Source organism: Camelina sativa, chromosome 18 (assembly GCF_000633955.1).
Source record: "Camelina sativa cultivar DH55 chromosome 18, Cs, whole genome shotgun sequence".
Lineage (NCBI taxonomy): Eukaryota > Viridiplantae > Streptophyta > Magnoliopsida > Brassicales > Brassicaceae > Camelina > Camelina sativa.
This window is the reverse complement of record NC_025702.1, coordinates 14,614,656-14,630,346: the sequence shown is the minus strand read 5'-3', so window position 1 is coordinate 14,630,346 and position 15,691 is coordinate 14,614,656. Positions and strand designations below refer to the sequence as shown.

At 36.3% G+C, this 15,691-nt stretch overlaps 6 protein-coding genes across 6 annotated transcripts; 1 reads left to right on the top strand and 5 right to left on the bottom strand.

Moving 5' to 3' along the window:
- Positions 393-3,507, bottom strand: LOC104761671 (KH domain-containing protein At5g56140-like). The gene is made up of 7 exons (XM_010484779.2): positions 3,191-3,507; positions 2,550-2,635; positions 1,996-2,141; positions 1,501-1,614; positions 1,299-1,415; positions 1,072-1,215; positions 393-992 (listed from the first exon to the last, which is right to left on the bottom strand). The coding sequence occupies exons 1-7, from the start codon at positions 3,376-3,378 to the stop codon at positions 843-845; spliced, it is 945 nt and encodes a 314-aa protein (XP_010483081.1). The 5' UTR covers positions 3,379-3,507; the 3' UTR covers positions 393-842.
- LOC104761668 (THO complex subunit 3) lies at positions 3,757-6,376 on the top strand. The gene is made up of 11 exons (XM_010484777.2): positions 3,757-3,929; positions 4,028-4,123; positions 4,340-4,469; positions 4,730-4,821; positions 4,938-5,006; positions 5,189-5,246; positions 5,331-5,430; positions 5,526-5,612; positions 5,690-5,768; positions 5,864-5,999; positions 6,100-6,376. The coding sequence occupies exons 1-11, from the start codon at positions 3,867-3,869 to the stop codon at positions 6,132-6,134; spliced, it is 945 nt and encodes a 314-aa protein (XP_010483079.1). The 5' UTR covers positions 3,757-3,866; the 3' UTR covers positions 6,135-6,376.
- Positions 6,294-7,609, bottom strand: LOC104761669. Its single transcript, XM_010484778.2, has 2 exons — positions 6,636-7,609; positions 6,294-6,558 (listed from the first exon to the last, which is right to left on the bottom strand). The coding sequence occupies exon 1, from the start codon at positions 7,389-7,391 to the stop codon at positions 6,678-6,680; it is 714 nt and encodes a 237-aa protein (XP_010483080.1). The 5' UTR covers positions 7,392-7,609; the 3' UTR covers positions 6,294-6,558; positions 6,636-6,677.
- LOC104761667 (transcription factor MYB80) lies at positions 8,150-9,755 on the bottom strand. The gene is made up of 3 exons (XM_010484776.2): positions 9,570-9,755; positions 9,303-9,432; positions 8,150-8,855 (listed from the first exon to the last, which is right to left on the bottom strand). The coding sequence occupies exons 1-3, from the start codon at positions 9,700-9,702 to the stop codon at positions 8,150-8,152; spliced, it is 969 nt and encodes a 322-aa protein (XP_010483078.1). The 5' UTR covers positions 9,703-9,755.
- On the bottom strand, positions 10,912-11,495 carry LOC104761666. Its single transcript, XM_010484775.2, has one exon. It carries the CDS (start codon positions 11,466-11,468, stop codon positions 11,040-11,042), a length of 429 nt encoding a protein of 142 aa, XP_010483077.1. The 5' UTR covers positions 11,469-11,495; the 3' UTR covers positions 10,912-11,039.
- On the bottom strand, positions 11,735-14,144 carry LOC104761665 (cytochrome c oxidase assembly protein COX15). The gene is made up of 7 exons (XM_010484774.2): positions 13,798-14,144; positions 13,329-13,627; positions 13,001-13,226; positions 12,670-12,915; positions 12,465-12,575; positions 12,252-12,383; positions 11,735-12,140 (listed from the first exon to the last, which is right to left on the bottom strand). The coding sequence occupies exons 1-7, from the start codon at positions 13,969-13,971 to the stop codon at positions 11,964-11,966; spliced, it is 1,365 nt and encodes a 454-aa protein (XP_010483076.1). The 5' UTR covers positions 13,972-14,144; the 3' UTR covers positions 11,735-11,963.

The window sequence follows — 15,691 nt, the reverse complement described above, 5'->3', positions numbered from 1 at the left end:
GCGTACATTGTAAACAATAAATGGCAAAGAAAGCTACCTTGCATCACAAGAAACTAGGTTTTGAAGATTTATCAATTATCAATTGTTGTATCTAGTATTTACGATCTCATAGCTCCCAGTTTCTTTTGGCATTGTGACCAGGTACAGACCGTTGAACTAAACGGTTCATCAGTAAACCGAATGGGTTATTGGTAGACAGTCTAACCGATTTACTTGAACAATATATTAAGCCTCTGCCGACTAAACTGACTAATCCAGTAGCCTGTCAATTATGAAAACAGAGTTGACATGTAACAGAGGATGTCGATTTCAGTAATAAACATGTGAAAAATACTTGAGAATTACCAGAAACATTGCTTTACTTATCATTGCTTTACACAATCCACACATTATATTTCAAACAAGCTTTACTTTGACGTTTAGGTATCCAAAAACATATTATGATTACTATCATTACGAATTACCAGACACAAACCATCATGATTTCATGTTTTCTTTATGCTAAAATAATAAATAAAATAAAAGCTTATAAAAGAAATCTCTTGGAACCCAACTTTCCAACAAACAAGAAAAAACATAAAACAAAAACAAACCCAAAGCCTCGGAGAGACAGAGACTCATCAGCTCTTGTAATTTCCTTGAAATTTTGTCATCTGATCTCTCTCCGGGACAATGATAAATAGACAGGCAAACACACATAATTCATATATACAACAATTCTATCCCCAGGGACAAGAGAGAGTACCGTGTCATCAAGAGTGGGAATGGCCTTTTTTGTGTCGGAATTGCATCGATTTCATATTCCTTTTATGATCACAACAAAGATCTTTGATTTGATTTTCTTACGCTTCTCTTGTCTTGGCTCTCTTCATACCGAGGCTATTGTAAGGAGAAACAGAACCAGACATTGGAGATCCTTCGTCACGAAGAGTTCCATTGAGCAATGCTAGCTCTCGCAGCTGCTGTTTCTTGTAAAGATCATGAGTTTCCTCCTACAACACAAACCAAGTAATTAGGACCGTCCATTTAAATTGTTTCAGGTGTGAAAAGGAAAGGGCAGATGAAACAAACCATAGGAGTAAGAAGATCGTCAAGTATTTCACGAGCTTGCATGAGACGTGCATCCACTATTTCAATCGGTAATTCTGCTTCGACTAAGATATGAAGTGGTTCATTTAGATGCTCATATCCTGGTTTGCCTCTCATCATTTCCTCCTACAAGAAGAAAATTATTCATACATTTTAACAAACATTGGAATGAAGATAAAAATGAAGTTCTAAGACTATATAATAATAACCTTAATTGGATCTTTTATACTGCCTCTTCCTCTTATAAGAACACGGCAATCAGTACTTGCTTCAACTCGCTTGAGGGAGTTTCCTCTAGGACCAAGAAGACGACCAACAAAGTTGAACTGTCATATCGAAAACTTAGTGTTATATTCCGACCAGATAGTATATATACACATATAATCTCGATGTAAAGATGATAACTCTTACATTCGGGTAACTGTCGACTGGAATATCGACCCTGATTGTTCGCTTGGCAATGAGACCGGATGAACTATCTGGTGAGTGAAGCCAATTTGGTCCTGGAGACGATGGAACAGATCTCTGCAAATGATCAAACAACACAATTAGAATCAAAATCAACTTTAAAGCATTGACGCATTGCAACAGAATACTGAGACTTCTCTCCCTGTATCAAGGCATTGCAACCTGTAGCTGATATATCCTAATAATATATACAAGAAAATTATAGCAATCACAACATCATTTCAACCGTGGTCGTGAGAATCATGGATTATTTAATTAGTGTTGATCTAAGGCAAGAACATACAAATATTCAGTGTTAGCTTAAGCTACCTGTCATGATAAACTACGACTAAAAGCAGTCAAAGATGGTTATGTCAGCATAACTAAAGTCAAGCAAGATTCTATTGCAGCAGTATTGAATTAGACAAAAAGAGTTATGTTAATGGTTAGTAGTCATACTTCTGATGGAAACTGTGATGCCCATCCGTTCAGGTCAGCTCTTGCGTTCTGAAATATCCCTCCAGAAGCCAGAGGGTTATGGTGGTCAAGCCCACTCTGACTTAAAACTGTGGCATTCTCCAACAGTGTGGTTACACGCAAAATTTCTGTTTCAAAAATGTCAATTTCCAAGAGTAAGACGCACCAGTTAGAATTAGTCAACAAATGGAGTCAGCAAGACAGCATAGTTAATTGGGTTAGCAAAGAATAGTTTCTTGCTCTCACTCTAGTTAAATGAAATGACAGAAGTCAGTAAAAGAAGTACAGAATTAGTAATTTCGTGTTCTAGTACTCAAACATTAGTCTCTCTGTGGATTGTAAGATTAGACACACTTGGGAGTTATTCAACCACTTTGTTATATTAATTCTAACTGCTAGCTACTACTCATTAGGTCTCTCTTAGCAGCAACGTTTTAGTGTTCATCAACTGTAAAAGTTCTGAAGCAAGGAATGAATATTATATTATGTGAGCAGAAAAATACAGATGATAAACAACAACAAACAGCAACGCTCACCTTGGTTTAGTAGCCGATATGCGTGTGGAAGCACAGGCAAGAACGGAATAAGCTTATGACGCTCCGCAAGTAACTCTGAAAGATACCTGCCAAAACAGAAACATGTGCATAGTATACAAATTAGTAAAGCCTCAAAGACACAGTAAAATTACAAGCAGATCCCACTCAATCCCACTCAACCAATACAAAAAACGTTAAATCCGTACAAACCAGATTCAAAAAATCCATTCTTTTAGTGAAGTGGATCTAGTCAATCAAGAACACAAACCAACAATAACAGAACGAACACAACCAACGAGCTACAAGATCTCACAACGCAAAGAAGACTGATGCTTAAAAGAAAAAGTGAACCGGATTGATGCAAATATGAGCTAAGAAGATGATCCAAGATATTGAGATTCAATCAAATGCATCAGAATCGAAACATAGATCCTAATAGATAGAATCAGAAGAAAACAAAACAGAGAAATATCCAGATTCATCAAAAAAAAACTAAATAAGATCTAAAAAAAACAAAAATAGTCAAAACAAAGATCAACAAACTTCATCAGATACATCAGCTAATCATAAAACCACCAAACAATTTGAAACCCAAAAACTCAAAAGAAACAGATTAAAAAAAAAAAGTGAGATTCAATTACTTCTCCTGCTCAACGAAGACAGAAGACTGTGATCGGAGACCACCGGAGTAATTAGGCGAGTGAGGAGCAGAAGGAGGAACCGAAAGAGACGAAGAATAATTCATAAACCTGCCTCCGCCGCCGCCACCAACTCCACCACCACCACTTCCTCCTCCTCCACCACCACCAAGCGACGACATCATCATCATCTTTAAAGACAAAGAATCAGAAGAGCAAATAGGGAGATAAGAAGATGAAGAAGAAGCGGCGGAGTCAGGTCAGAACCAAAAGCTGTTGTCTTGTCTCTCTATAACGTCGGTGGATTTATAGAGAGACTGTGTGTTGTTGTTAGGTACTATCGCCCCAAAAAAAATGATTACTTGTTGCTTAGCTGTGTTTTTTTTTTTTTTTTCACTTTTTTTTTCTTTTCTTTTCTTTTCTTCATTCATATTTTAACACACTTCCGCAGTTTTACCGCTCTTGTTAGTTTCTTTCAGAAGCCTCTTAACCATCTAGAATGTTAAATAAACCGGTCCCGGTTTATTAAAATTCGGTTTCGATAGATCTGATACCGGAATAACAAAACGCTGCGTTGCAGGAAGCGAAGCTCTGATTCTCTCATTCTCAGTGAGAGAGCCGCGAAGGTTGAAGAAGAGGCTAAGTGGAAGGAGAGAGAAGCTGGGAAAAAAATAAAACAATGGAGGAGACGATTCCTTTTAAGAGCTTACATAGCCGAGAATATCAAGGTCACAAGAAGAAGGTTTGATTTAATTTCGAAATCTTCATTATAATTTTCTGTTAAATCTTAAAACCCTAATTTTGGGGGAATCTTTTTTTTTTTTTTTTGGGGGATTGAAGGTACATTCAGTAGCTTGGAATTCTAACGGAACAAAGCTTGCTTCGGGTTCTGTTGATCAAACGGCTCGTATTTGGAACATCGAACCTCACGGTCATGTAATAATAATTTCTCTTTTGTCTTTTTGTGAGATATGGGAACTTCTGTGTGTGTTTGTGATGATGATTACAGATGGAGAAGTATTTGTAGTTTTGATTCAGACAAGACTTTTGTGGTCATTATGTTCGATTATTGTCTTTGTCATTGTTAAGTTTGAGTTATGTATTCTTTGTAATTTTGATTATATATGTTGTATTGTTGTGTGTTGGATACAGAGTAAAGCTAAGGACCTTGAATTAAAGGGGCATACTGATAGTGTGGATCAGCTATGTTGGGATCCCAAACATTCAGATCTTGTTGCTACTGCCTCTGGGGATAAAAGCGTTCGTCTCTGGGATGCTCGCAGTAAGTTATTATATTCTCTTAGTGGATTAGCTTTGTGTCATTCACATATACTTCTTGCAATTTAGGCTTTCGCTCTTGAGTTATTATATCTTGGAAACTATTGATTGATGAGATTATGATTTCGATAAGACTTACAAAGTTGTTAGTTAGCCAGATTCCAATACTAGAGCTAATTAATCAGGTTTTTGATTTGTGGCTACTATTGTGTGTTTTACTGTCAGTAGAAAATTTCTGAGATATGACTTCTTCGAGTTATATAGGTGGAAAATGTACACAGCAGGCAGAACTTAGTGGAGAGAATATAAATATTACCTACAAACCTGATGGGACACATGTTGCTGTTGGTAATAGGGTATTATCTTGATCCCCATGTCTTTACAATTGATTTGTTCCTTGCTGGACTGTTTTATGCTATTCTTGATGAATTTCTTTATATGTGGTTGATCTTTCTCTTACTGCCCAATGTAGGATGATGAGCTTACCATTCTGGATGTCCGTAAGTTTAAACCTCTACACAGGCGAAAATTCAATTATGAGGTAATGAAAGCTCAGACTTATGGCTTTCTTTTTGCTCTTCCCTGTCTCCTGTTTCTAGCTCATGCGGTTATATTTCACCTAACTTTCTTGTAACATGTAATAATCCTCTTAGTTGTTATAGTTGTTAGTAATTTTCTGGTGCCGTATGGAATGTTCTCTTAGCTTTTGTCTTCTTGTAACAGGTAAATGAGATTGCTTGGAACATGCCAGGAGATTTTTTCTTCTTGACTACTGGACTTGGTGAGGACTTTAAATTCTGTTCTTTCCTGTACTCAGTTCAGAAAATCTTATTGGAAATTTATGTTTGTATGTTCTTCTGATCAGGAACTGTGGAAGTTCTTTCATATCCATCTCTTAAACCACTTGACACTCTCACAGCCCACACAGCCGGGTGTTATTGCATTGCAATTGATCCTAAGGGAAGGTAATATACATTATGTTTACATTCATTGTCTTACCCTCTGAGACACGAGTTAAAGTTTCTTATTCCGGTTGCATCCAATTCCTTTCTCTTCACAGGTATTTTGCTGTTGGAAGTGCGGATTCTTTAGTCAGCCTTTGGGATATCTCAGACATGCTTTGTTTAAGAACATTTACCAAACTTGAGTGAGTCCCAACCTGAAATTTACATATGAAAAAAGGCTTAGTTTCTGTTACATGCTAATAAGTTACTCTCCTCGCAGGTGGCCTGTCAGGACAATAAGCTTCAACTATTCGGGAGAGTATATTGCTTCAGCCAGTGAAGATTTATTCATAGATATTGTGAGTTAAAGTCCAGACTTAAACACTGCTAATTACTATGTACTTTCCTTAATATGAGATTAGTGCCTCATATCTGACCAGTAACTACCAAACAGGCTAATGTCCAAACCGGGCGGACGGTGCATCAGATTCCATGTCGTGCTGCAATGAATAGCGTTGAGTGGAATCCCAAATACAATTTACTAGCATATGCAGGTGATGACAAGAATCCCAAGTATAATACTGATGAAGGTACTTCTTCATTGTTAGCAACAACAACACATAACTCTTACAACAACTTCGTAGCAGAAATTGAACAATAACAACAAGCTCTCTTTGGATCTCTTTGCAGGTGTTTTCCGGATATTTGGTTTTGACAGCACATAGGAACAGAACTGCATCGTGAACCCTTGTTGTATGGTAAAATGTTTTTGTGCTTTGCAGGTACTACTACTAATGTCTTGACAGTATCAAATAATTACACGAAGAGTTTGCAGTTTTGAATTTCTATAACACTAGCATTTTATTCACTGCGAAAATGGGCAATATACAAGATGTGTTCTTTATTATAAACGAAGAATTGAACTTAACAATCAATATCAGAATATTCTGATTCCGAGTTACATCTATTCTCTGTGTAAAGCGCTAAAAGTTACAGATTGTTCTTGGACCCGGGAGTATTCTCAAGTCTGGAAGATTTGACAGCAACTCTCTCAAAGCCTGATGATACAGAGGCCAGTGACAAGCTTTTGCTAAGATCGGACCAAAAGCTTCATCCCCACAATGGAGGTTGAAGAAAGAATGCAGAATCCTGAGATATATATAAAATATATATCACTGAGAGTCCAGATTTGGATTAAAAGAACAAAGATCACAAAATTTGCTTACCGAAAAAAACAAATATTTGAGAGTTTGGCTGATCTGTCAAAATCAGCAGAGGATGAACTTTGAGACCGGGAAGAACAATCCTGAAAAGCAAAGAAGAACAATGGTGATCAAATACTGAGAGAACCAAGTAACAGGTTTCCACTTGATCTCAACGCTTGAGCTCTTCATCCTCTTCCCACTCATTGGCTCCTTTGACAAATCGAAGCTGGAACCTTTCATCCTCAACTCCAAAACACACCGTGTAAGCGTTCTGTTATCATTCCTCTCCCTATGAACTCCTCTATAAACTTTCCAGAACACAAACAGCCTAGCCTGAACAAGAAACACAAGAACCAGCGAAGTGGCTAGTGACACTGCAGAAGGTATCCACCATTTCTTGCAGACCGCGTCTCTTCTCATCAAGTCATCGTCATCAGAACAAGAAGCAGAGTAGACGAGAGTGAAGAAGAACCCGTGGAAGACGAGGAAGAAACAACAGAGCTGAAAGATCTCTCTTTTGATTGACTCTAGCCTTGATTCCTTAAGAAGGACACGACGACAGAACAGATCTTCTTCTCTTTGCCATAGCTTCAAAAGCAACAAATGTCCTGGACTCTCTGAGATCTCAGACAACGGATGCTGCTGAATCACCTTCAGTATCCCCAACCCCGGATTCGAAACCGTAACCAACTGTTGTTGCTGTTGTTGTTGCTGTCTCTCTTTATGCTCTTCGTCTACCGGAATCTCCACTACATGAGAATCTTTAGTTCCGGCCATTAGAGTAAAAAAAGATTAATACTTTATGAAGAAACAGAGATTGGAAATGGAAAGGAATATGAGAGAAGAGATTGAGAAATGAATAAAAATTGCAGAGAAGACTTGTGTTTGTTGTTCTTTTTTAGTAAGATTTCTTTTTCTATGAAATTAAGATTTCAGGTATTTAAATTGTTGTTTGTTTAACGGCTATATGTGTACAACGGTCGGATTGTTTTCTTTTTCCGTTATGTTGTTTTGTTACTGCTGCGAAGATAAATAATGTAGTAGGCGCGACCTTTTCTCACTGTAACGGCTATATTTTCTTTTCCAACGTGTACAGTGTTGGGCCACTAATGGGCTTAATGATTTGCAATGTGGTTAAGTAAGCCTGAAATTAATCATCTGGTTCTATAGCTTTTGCATTATGATTCCATTGTTCCTCCACATAAAATTGTATTGCAATTATTAATTAATCTTTAGAGGAAATATTGGAAGTGACATTTTTGAGTTTTCGTAGTCTAATATACGAACAAGCCAAGTAGCCAACAATAAAAGGTTTGTATAGTAGTCTGACATGAATATTATGGTATTTATTTACATTTCTTCATTATTAAATGCTTTACAAAGCAAAACTTATTAATCTCTCAAAGAAAAGAAAAAAAAAACAGAAAACGCCTAAATTAATCATGACCAAATGTTTAACTACCAATGTGATCCAAAATAATGAAAAACCAAACAAGAAATCTTTATAAAAAAACGAACGTTGAACGAAATAAGAATCAAACCATATGATTAATGATATCATCAGCTTGTAAATCCCACAAGACATTATCCACATTAAACACATGTTGATGATGATGATGGCTCCTCATCATCATCATTCCATCTCCTCGGCCTCCTTGAGATCCAATCTCCTCTTGATCAACAACTTCTCCCTTCAGCTTCCTTCTTTCCTCCTCTTCTTCCGCAGCCGCGGTTTCAGCCACGGCCGTGCGTATTCCTCCTTGACCTCTCCATGCCGCTATCGCGGGAGACGCTGATCCATCGTTTCTTTCTTCATTCCCAAACGAAGACGAAGACGATCCATAGGAGAATCCGTTGCCCATCTCCCATAGCTTCATTATTCCATTACCAGCCTCTAAACCATCCATTTTTATCTTACCAGCTTCGTTATCAGCAGAAATCTGGTTAAAGTTGTTAGGATTAGGATTAGGGCTTGAGAAGTTGATTTGGTTTAGGTCAACACGTTTCTTGGTGAGCAAGTGAAGCATCTCGTCCTTAAAGCAACCGAGGGCAGCTTCAGCTAGGTGAGAAACCTGAGGAGGATTGAGTGTAGTGGTGATCTCTGCCATTAAATGCGAGAAAGGCTTGTGGGTCACCGGGTCTATTCCCATTCCCGACAACTTCTTCTTCAGCTTCGTGTTCCAATAGTTTTTCACATCGTTGTCTGTCCGACCAGGAAGCTGCGCCGCTATCAACGACCACCTGATCCATACCCAACAAAAAACATTAACAAGGTCTATGTCTTACTCATGTTCTTGTTTCCCAAGAAACATCATAACTGTCTTTTGTTGCTCATGGAAAAAATCTATTCATTAGCATTTTCATTTCAAAACCTACTCTTGAGTCAAATGTCTGACTGTAGATGCCAAAATAAAATAAAATTTCTCAAAGTTTAAATCCGTATAGTTAAATAGGGTATAGAAAACAAGGTCTTATTCCATTTCTTGAGAATCAAGAAACGTATCTACAAACTCGTTAAAAAGATATATTTTGTAAGTCAGAATCAAATTTTCAGAACTTATAAAAATAAATTCGGGAATTTATCAGTCCATCTGTAAATTTATACACCAAACCTAAAAATCAAATCACTCCAAGAAAATCGAACCAATGAAAAATATTTAAATTTTAGTTAATCAGATCTAGTCATACCGGTTACCAAGAACAGAGTGAAACTTGACAATAATATGCTCTTCAGCTTCGGAGAACTGGCCGTGTTTCAAATCAGGACGCAAATAGTTCGTCCATCTTAGCCTACAGCTCTTGCCACATCTTTGCAACCCTATTAGCAGAAACAAATTTTTGTCGATCCATTAAATACATTACAATGATCACATATAGTAATATTAATTGTAACTTGATTAAAGAAAACCATCAAAAAAAAAAGAAAAAAAAAGAAGATAAGAGAAACTAAATTACCAGCATTCTTAGGGATGAGACGCCAATTACGAGTACCATGTTGAGCAATATAAGAAGCCAATTTGTTGTCTTCTTCAGGAGTCCATTGTCCTCTCTTCACATTCTCCTTTTCACAACATGGAATCCGACCCATTTCTTCTTCCTTTCTAGTTTTTATCTCTCGATCGATTTGATTACTCTTTTAGTTAATTTGCCAACACTAAAATGAAAATTTTGATTAAGAAATGAAAAAAAAAAACAAAAAAAAGAAGAAGCTTATAAATCAAAGATTGCCCAAAAGATTTAAAACTGCCAAGCTTTTGAGTTCTTTTAACTTTTTCTTGTAATTAAGGGTTTTAAATTGCAAAAGAAGAAAGGAAATGTATGCATATATATAATAAATTGAATTAAACAAAAATGAAAACATAGTAAAAATTAGCATCAAATGTGCATGAAGTGATTACACTCTTTAAAGAATTCAACGCTACAGAGCGTGTGATTCCCTTTGGCCGGTAGGTCACCCACTCAACGCCTGGTCAACTCCTTTTACATTCATTTCATTATCAGAATATTCACCCATCAATTATATTCTTGATATAATTTACACTTTAATTATACATAGTTCTTCTGATATTATCTACGCAAACTATAACTTTAGCATTTTGGTGATGGGTAGGACGATTTGTATAACAAACTAGGGTTTGAAACTTTAAATTATGACAATTCTTTTTTATTTATTTATTTTTGTAAGGATATGTCTACGTGAAGTACGGAGAATATCGCGAGAGCGTTCGTGTGCATTAGTGAGTGTTCGTGTAAAGCACAGAATCTTGTACTAGTACAATTAGGTACCTACTTTATGTCAGCTTTTGTTGTAACATCTTGTAGTGCGTACCTTATCCACAATACAAACATGAATATATTCAAAAGTGAATCCGATATCAAAATAAAATAAAGTAAATTTATGGAAGTAGATGTAAATAATAAATTTTTGAATATATAGAAATTTTGTAGATTTGACTTCTATAATTCGAAATCAATTGATATCAGATGGCAAAAATTAATTGATGATATATGATTCTAATAAATCATATTTTACTTTACAGGCATATATCATATATTTTTAATTTTTGTGATAAAATTCGAAACTATACTTTTGATAATTCAATAAGAAAGATGGATAATACAATTTGTTTGTCTTTTGTGTTTAAATAATCCGGATAACGTAGGTTTGGATAAATAGAACAGTTCAGATAGACATGGTAATGTTACCTTTTAAAAAATTATTATATCAATTAAACTTAACACTCTTTCTTATTATTTTGTGTTTTATCTGTTTGCTATGTTACTGTTTCTCTTAGAGTTAAACAAGAAAAAATGATATAGCATTACAAAATTTTCTTTTGAAGATTTTTCAAATTGTATCTCTGGAAAAATTCTACTTAATTTTGTTTTCTTATCATAGCCATATCATCTTTGCATACTCTTTATTCAGTCAGAAGAGTAAGCCCGAGAAGAAGAAGAATCTGACTTCTCTCGGAAGTAACGACTTCGACCATAACCTAACTCTCTCACCACCGACTCAACCATCCTCTCAGCAACTCCGGTTCCAACACCAATCTCTTTCGCACAACAAACCAAAGCGGCTATTCCCATTAACCATAAGGCTGCAGCCACTCCAACACCAACCATTGCCGCCACAAGAATCGCCACCGTCCCAGCCAAAACCGGAGCAAATATCAGCATCAGTGGAGAAACGATCAGAAACAGAGTTACCGTCGCTACGAGGCTAAAACTCATCAGACCAAAGAGCGGCCCGACCACTGCCAGTGATGCTACCGTTGCTTCCACAACCGACGAACCGGTAGGCCTCACTCCATCGGTTATGGCTATATCTCTCCTTCCTTCAGGATTCTCCATAGTACTAATGTGAAGTTAACTGAGAGAGTTTTGTATCATGGCTATATAGAAAGAAAGATGGTGGGCTATTGACACGTGGATCCTATAAGCTACAGTTCTACGACACGTGTATAGTCTTGTTAACCCAAAACGCCAAAAACTGTCTCTAAACATTATCCACAAGGCTTACGACGGATTTGAACCAAAGGTCCAAAACTGAACTCAAATATAGCATTGAAGTATTGAACCGAATTGGTAATAGAAAAATTACAAAGCTATCAATGCTATTACAATCCGAAAACGAAACATATTTAATAAACTCCAACAAAAACACTCAGAATTCTGGGATTCATATGAAGGTTTTGTTAATTGTTTTCGCGCATTATTTATCGAACCATGACTGATAATACAAACATCATTGACGCAGATTCGATGAGAAAGCTTGCTAGTATAACAGTGTAAGCCAAAGAATCGTTTCTTAGTGAATAATGAAAAAGAACAGAAGGTGATTAAGGCTTAGCTGAAATTTAATTTAGCAACTTGTGGAAGAGATTTGAGAAGAGAAGGTGATGGTCTCCGAAGAGTGTGATTGAGAAGTAACATCAAAGTGAGAAGTGTTAAAGCTCCTGCTTGGTGTGCACTTCCTAGTGAAACCGGAACATAACTCAGAAGCGTTGATACACCTAATGTCACCTACAACAACAGAAAAGAAGAAGCCCCATCAATGGTTTTCCATATCAAGTTTCCATGAAACTTCATGGTGATTGAGTTTTCATGAAAATTTATGTTGATTGAATAAAAAACCTGAACAGCAGTCATTCCGACAGTGCTTCCAATCAAAGCTCTAACAGCTGGATGTATATCTAGCTTCCTCGTGAACCACCACATTGTTCCAATCGCAAATAACGTTGTGGTTGCCAGAAGGCGATGATCAAGCTGAAATTTAAGTAAAGTTTCAGTCTTTTTTTTTTTGAGATTCTTGAAGCAAAATGAGAAAGTTATGTTTCAATGGTGTACCTGAACAGTTGCTGTGTTCTCGAAAAAGTTGCGCATAAGTGGTTTCATCTCAAATATATTATCTGGGATCCATGTATCGCCCATCTTCGGGAATGTGTTGAATGCACGACCCTACAATTCACAAGCAGAGAGATCAAAATGCTCAGATTCCTTTTCTACAACTAATAAAAACAGAAGCTTATATCCAAATTTTTAGTTTGCTTACAGCATCATTTCCAGCAACAAAGGCTCCTGAAATCGCAGTGATACCAACAATCAAGCTTACTGGTAATGCAAGCTTCTTCACTTTAGCTGCTCCACGAACCCAAGCCAGTGACTCAGCTGGTGGTTCAGGCATAACAACAGAGAGAGCGGTCCAGAAAAGTCCACAATAAATGGCGAAAGCTGAGGTCAGGTGAGCTGCAAGACGGTATGGGCTTACTCTTGGTTGAGAATATTCAGACGGTGGCTCCTACAGGACAAAACTGATTACTAGTTACACAATATTCTGGACTTGACATCTAATAAGATCATCTCTGATTGCCCTAAATGCTAACCTCTAAACCACTTTTAACCATCCACCAACCAATGAAACCTTGTCCGGCACCAAGTGCAAATAATCCAGAGAGCTGAACACCAAGACGTAGAGTAATATACCCTTTACGCAGAAAAAACGAAAACGGCAAAGCAAACATGATCCCCAATCCTCTTCCCCACATTCGATGAGCATACTCCATCCAATATATGAACTTAAAATCTTCAAGATTCATCCCTTTGTTCACGCTGCCAAAACACCATATACCAAAACACAAATACCACTTTCAACATCAATGACAGAAGACACAATGCAAGCAACAACTTAGCTACCAAAATCACAACACTAACCGCTTATATTCAGGTGACTGCTTATACTTCTCAAACTCCTTGGCCCAAGCTTCATCTGACAGAGGAGGGAATTCACCGGTGAATTTCCAATCAGTCATGGATAAACCAGATCGAGTTAACCGGGTTACTCCTCCAAGTACCACCATGCTGAAAACCCAAGCAGCTGAACCAAAAAGCCATATACCAACCCATTTCCGAGCTTGAGGTCCTCCAGTGACAAGAAGCTTCAAACCCTCTTTACTCCCTGAGCTAATCGATGCTACAGTTGACATATTCCTAAACAATGAAGCATTTTGACCCTACACAAAACAGAATCTTGATCAATCCCAATCTCAGAATCGTCTAATAGGAACCAAAAATCTCAACTTTAACATAAATCCTGATCAAAAGTATCAACCTTTACACAAATTCTCCACACTAGTTGCGAATTGAAGTAAGAACATGAATTTGAATGAATGTTAGAAACTACCTTGAGCAGAGATCGCAAGCCATATAAAGAGTTGCCCGCTAAAGGAGAAGACGAAGCAGAGGAGGTTACAGTAGCAGCTGTGATTTTAGAGGTGAAAGCTCGATGAGATCCTCGAGCAATTACATTAAACGCTTCCTTGTTTCTCTTCAGAGCTGATCGCACCGCCCGAAACATCTCTCTCTCTCTCTATCTCTCTCTCTCTCTCTCTCTCTCTAGGGTTTAAGCAAAGGTTTTTGCGTTCAGGCGACAAAAAGAAATGACGGGAGGCAAATCAAATCTGCTTCTGCAATTTCGACCCGGCCGGATTTGTTCCGGGTTCGGGTATTGCTGTGGTGGCTAATTCGGTAGACACTAAACAATGTCCGGTTGAAAAAACGACACGGTGTTTAGATCGAAAACGGGAAACAACATACTTTAAATATTACTATATAGTATATTGTATATACATACACTTAGCAAGCAAATTATGAATTTTTTTTTCCTTTTTGTAAAATACAAACCTCTGTAAAATTAGGTTAATGTAGTTTAAGTCATTAAAATTGCTTTGAGAAAAACCTTTTTAATTTTCACCATTTTGTTTAATTTTCACCATTTTGTTCATTACAAAATCTTAGAAGCAATTTTAACTTTGGTTATATCACGATGGAATGTCCGACGTTCGAAATAGTTCGAAATTTCAGATATAGTTTGGATGTTCAAACTTCTTTGAACGTTACTGTAAAAGTCCGACGTAACATGCAACATGTCTAAATACCCATCAAAATTTACTTTATCTTAATTAAAAGACTATGAATACGTTTTTGGTTACCAAACTTCTCCAGAAATATCGATGCTATCTAAATTAAAAAATAATCATGATGTTTTTAATGTCATTTTCTTTTTAATTTACGTACTAATTTAGCGTCGATTTTAGTTTGATTTTAAATTTTCGCTTTGGGTCAAAAAAATGCATCACTTATTTTCTTTTCATACTGATTATATATTAAAATACTAAAAATGTAATTCAACCAACAAAAAAAAAAAAACTGATTCATGTAAGTCTTTCTCTATTTACATTGATCGAATCTATATCGTTATACACAAAATGTAAAATGTAACTTTGTAACTATCTATCTTACAAAACATAACTATAATATCATCAATGACACATTTACCAGTTTAATAAATTCCATTAGACCTTCTTTGAGGCTTTCTAGCAGATATATAAGCTCAAAGGGTAAACCTCCCGGGGACATAAATATCTCCTTTCTTGGTGAATGTTTTCTCTTTTGTAAACGTATCCGAAATTGAGAGAACAAAATGTTCTTTTGATTTGGCAGCGTGTCCTTCTAGATAGAGCCCAAAGTCAACAACCTGAAGTAAAAGACAATCCACCATGAGCAAACTAAAAGGTGGTTTATCAGAAAAGCATTTTAATATGTCTCAAATCTTTACGAAGGCTCATCAATTAGTGTAGTCGATCTAAATCATCGATTCAATATATATGTTACAAAGAAACCAAACCTTCCAATATTGTATTGAGAATTCATTTAGTGACAATTAGCAGATTATTATAGTATGTTAAAATAGGTAGTTGCTTACTTTATAAATGAGAAGCTACGTATCCTTTACAAATTAGTATATGGTAGTTGTATAATATATTAAACATTTGATATATTTTAAATTGAATTGGTTGAATTTTAATGGGGCTTATTAGTAGGACGAAGTTCATGTTGAGAATCGAGATCCAACATATATGCTGAAATTTAAAATCGAACCAAAACTTCTGAAATGAAACATTCACATCAAAATTAGAAAAGATCAGTATGTATCTAAAAGTGACATGACTAAAAATTAACTAAAAGTGAAAACATGTAAAAACATTATAAATATGTATTAATTTTACATTCAATTC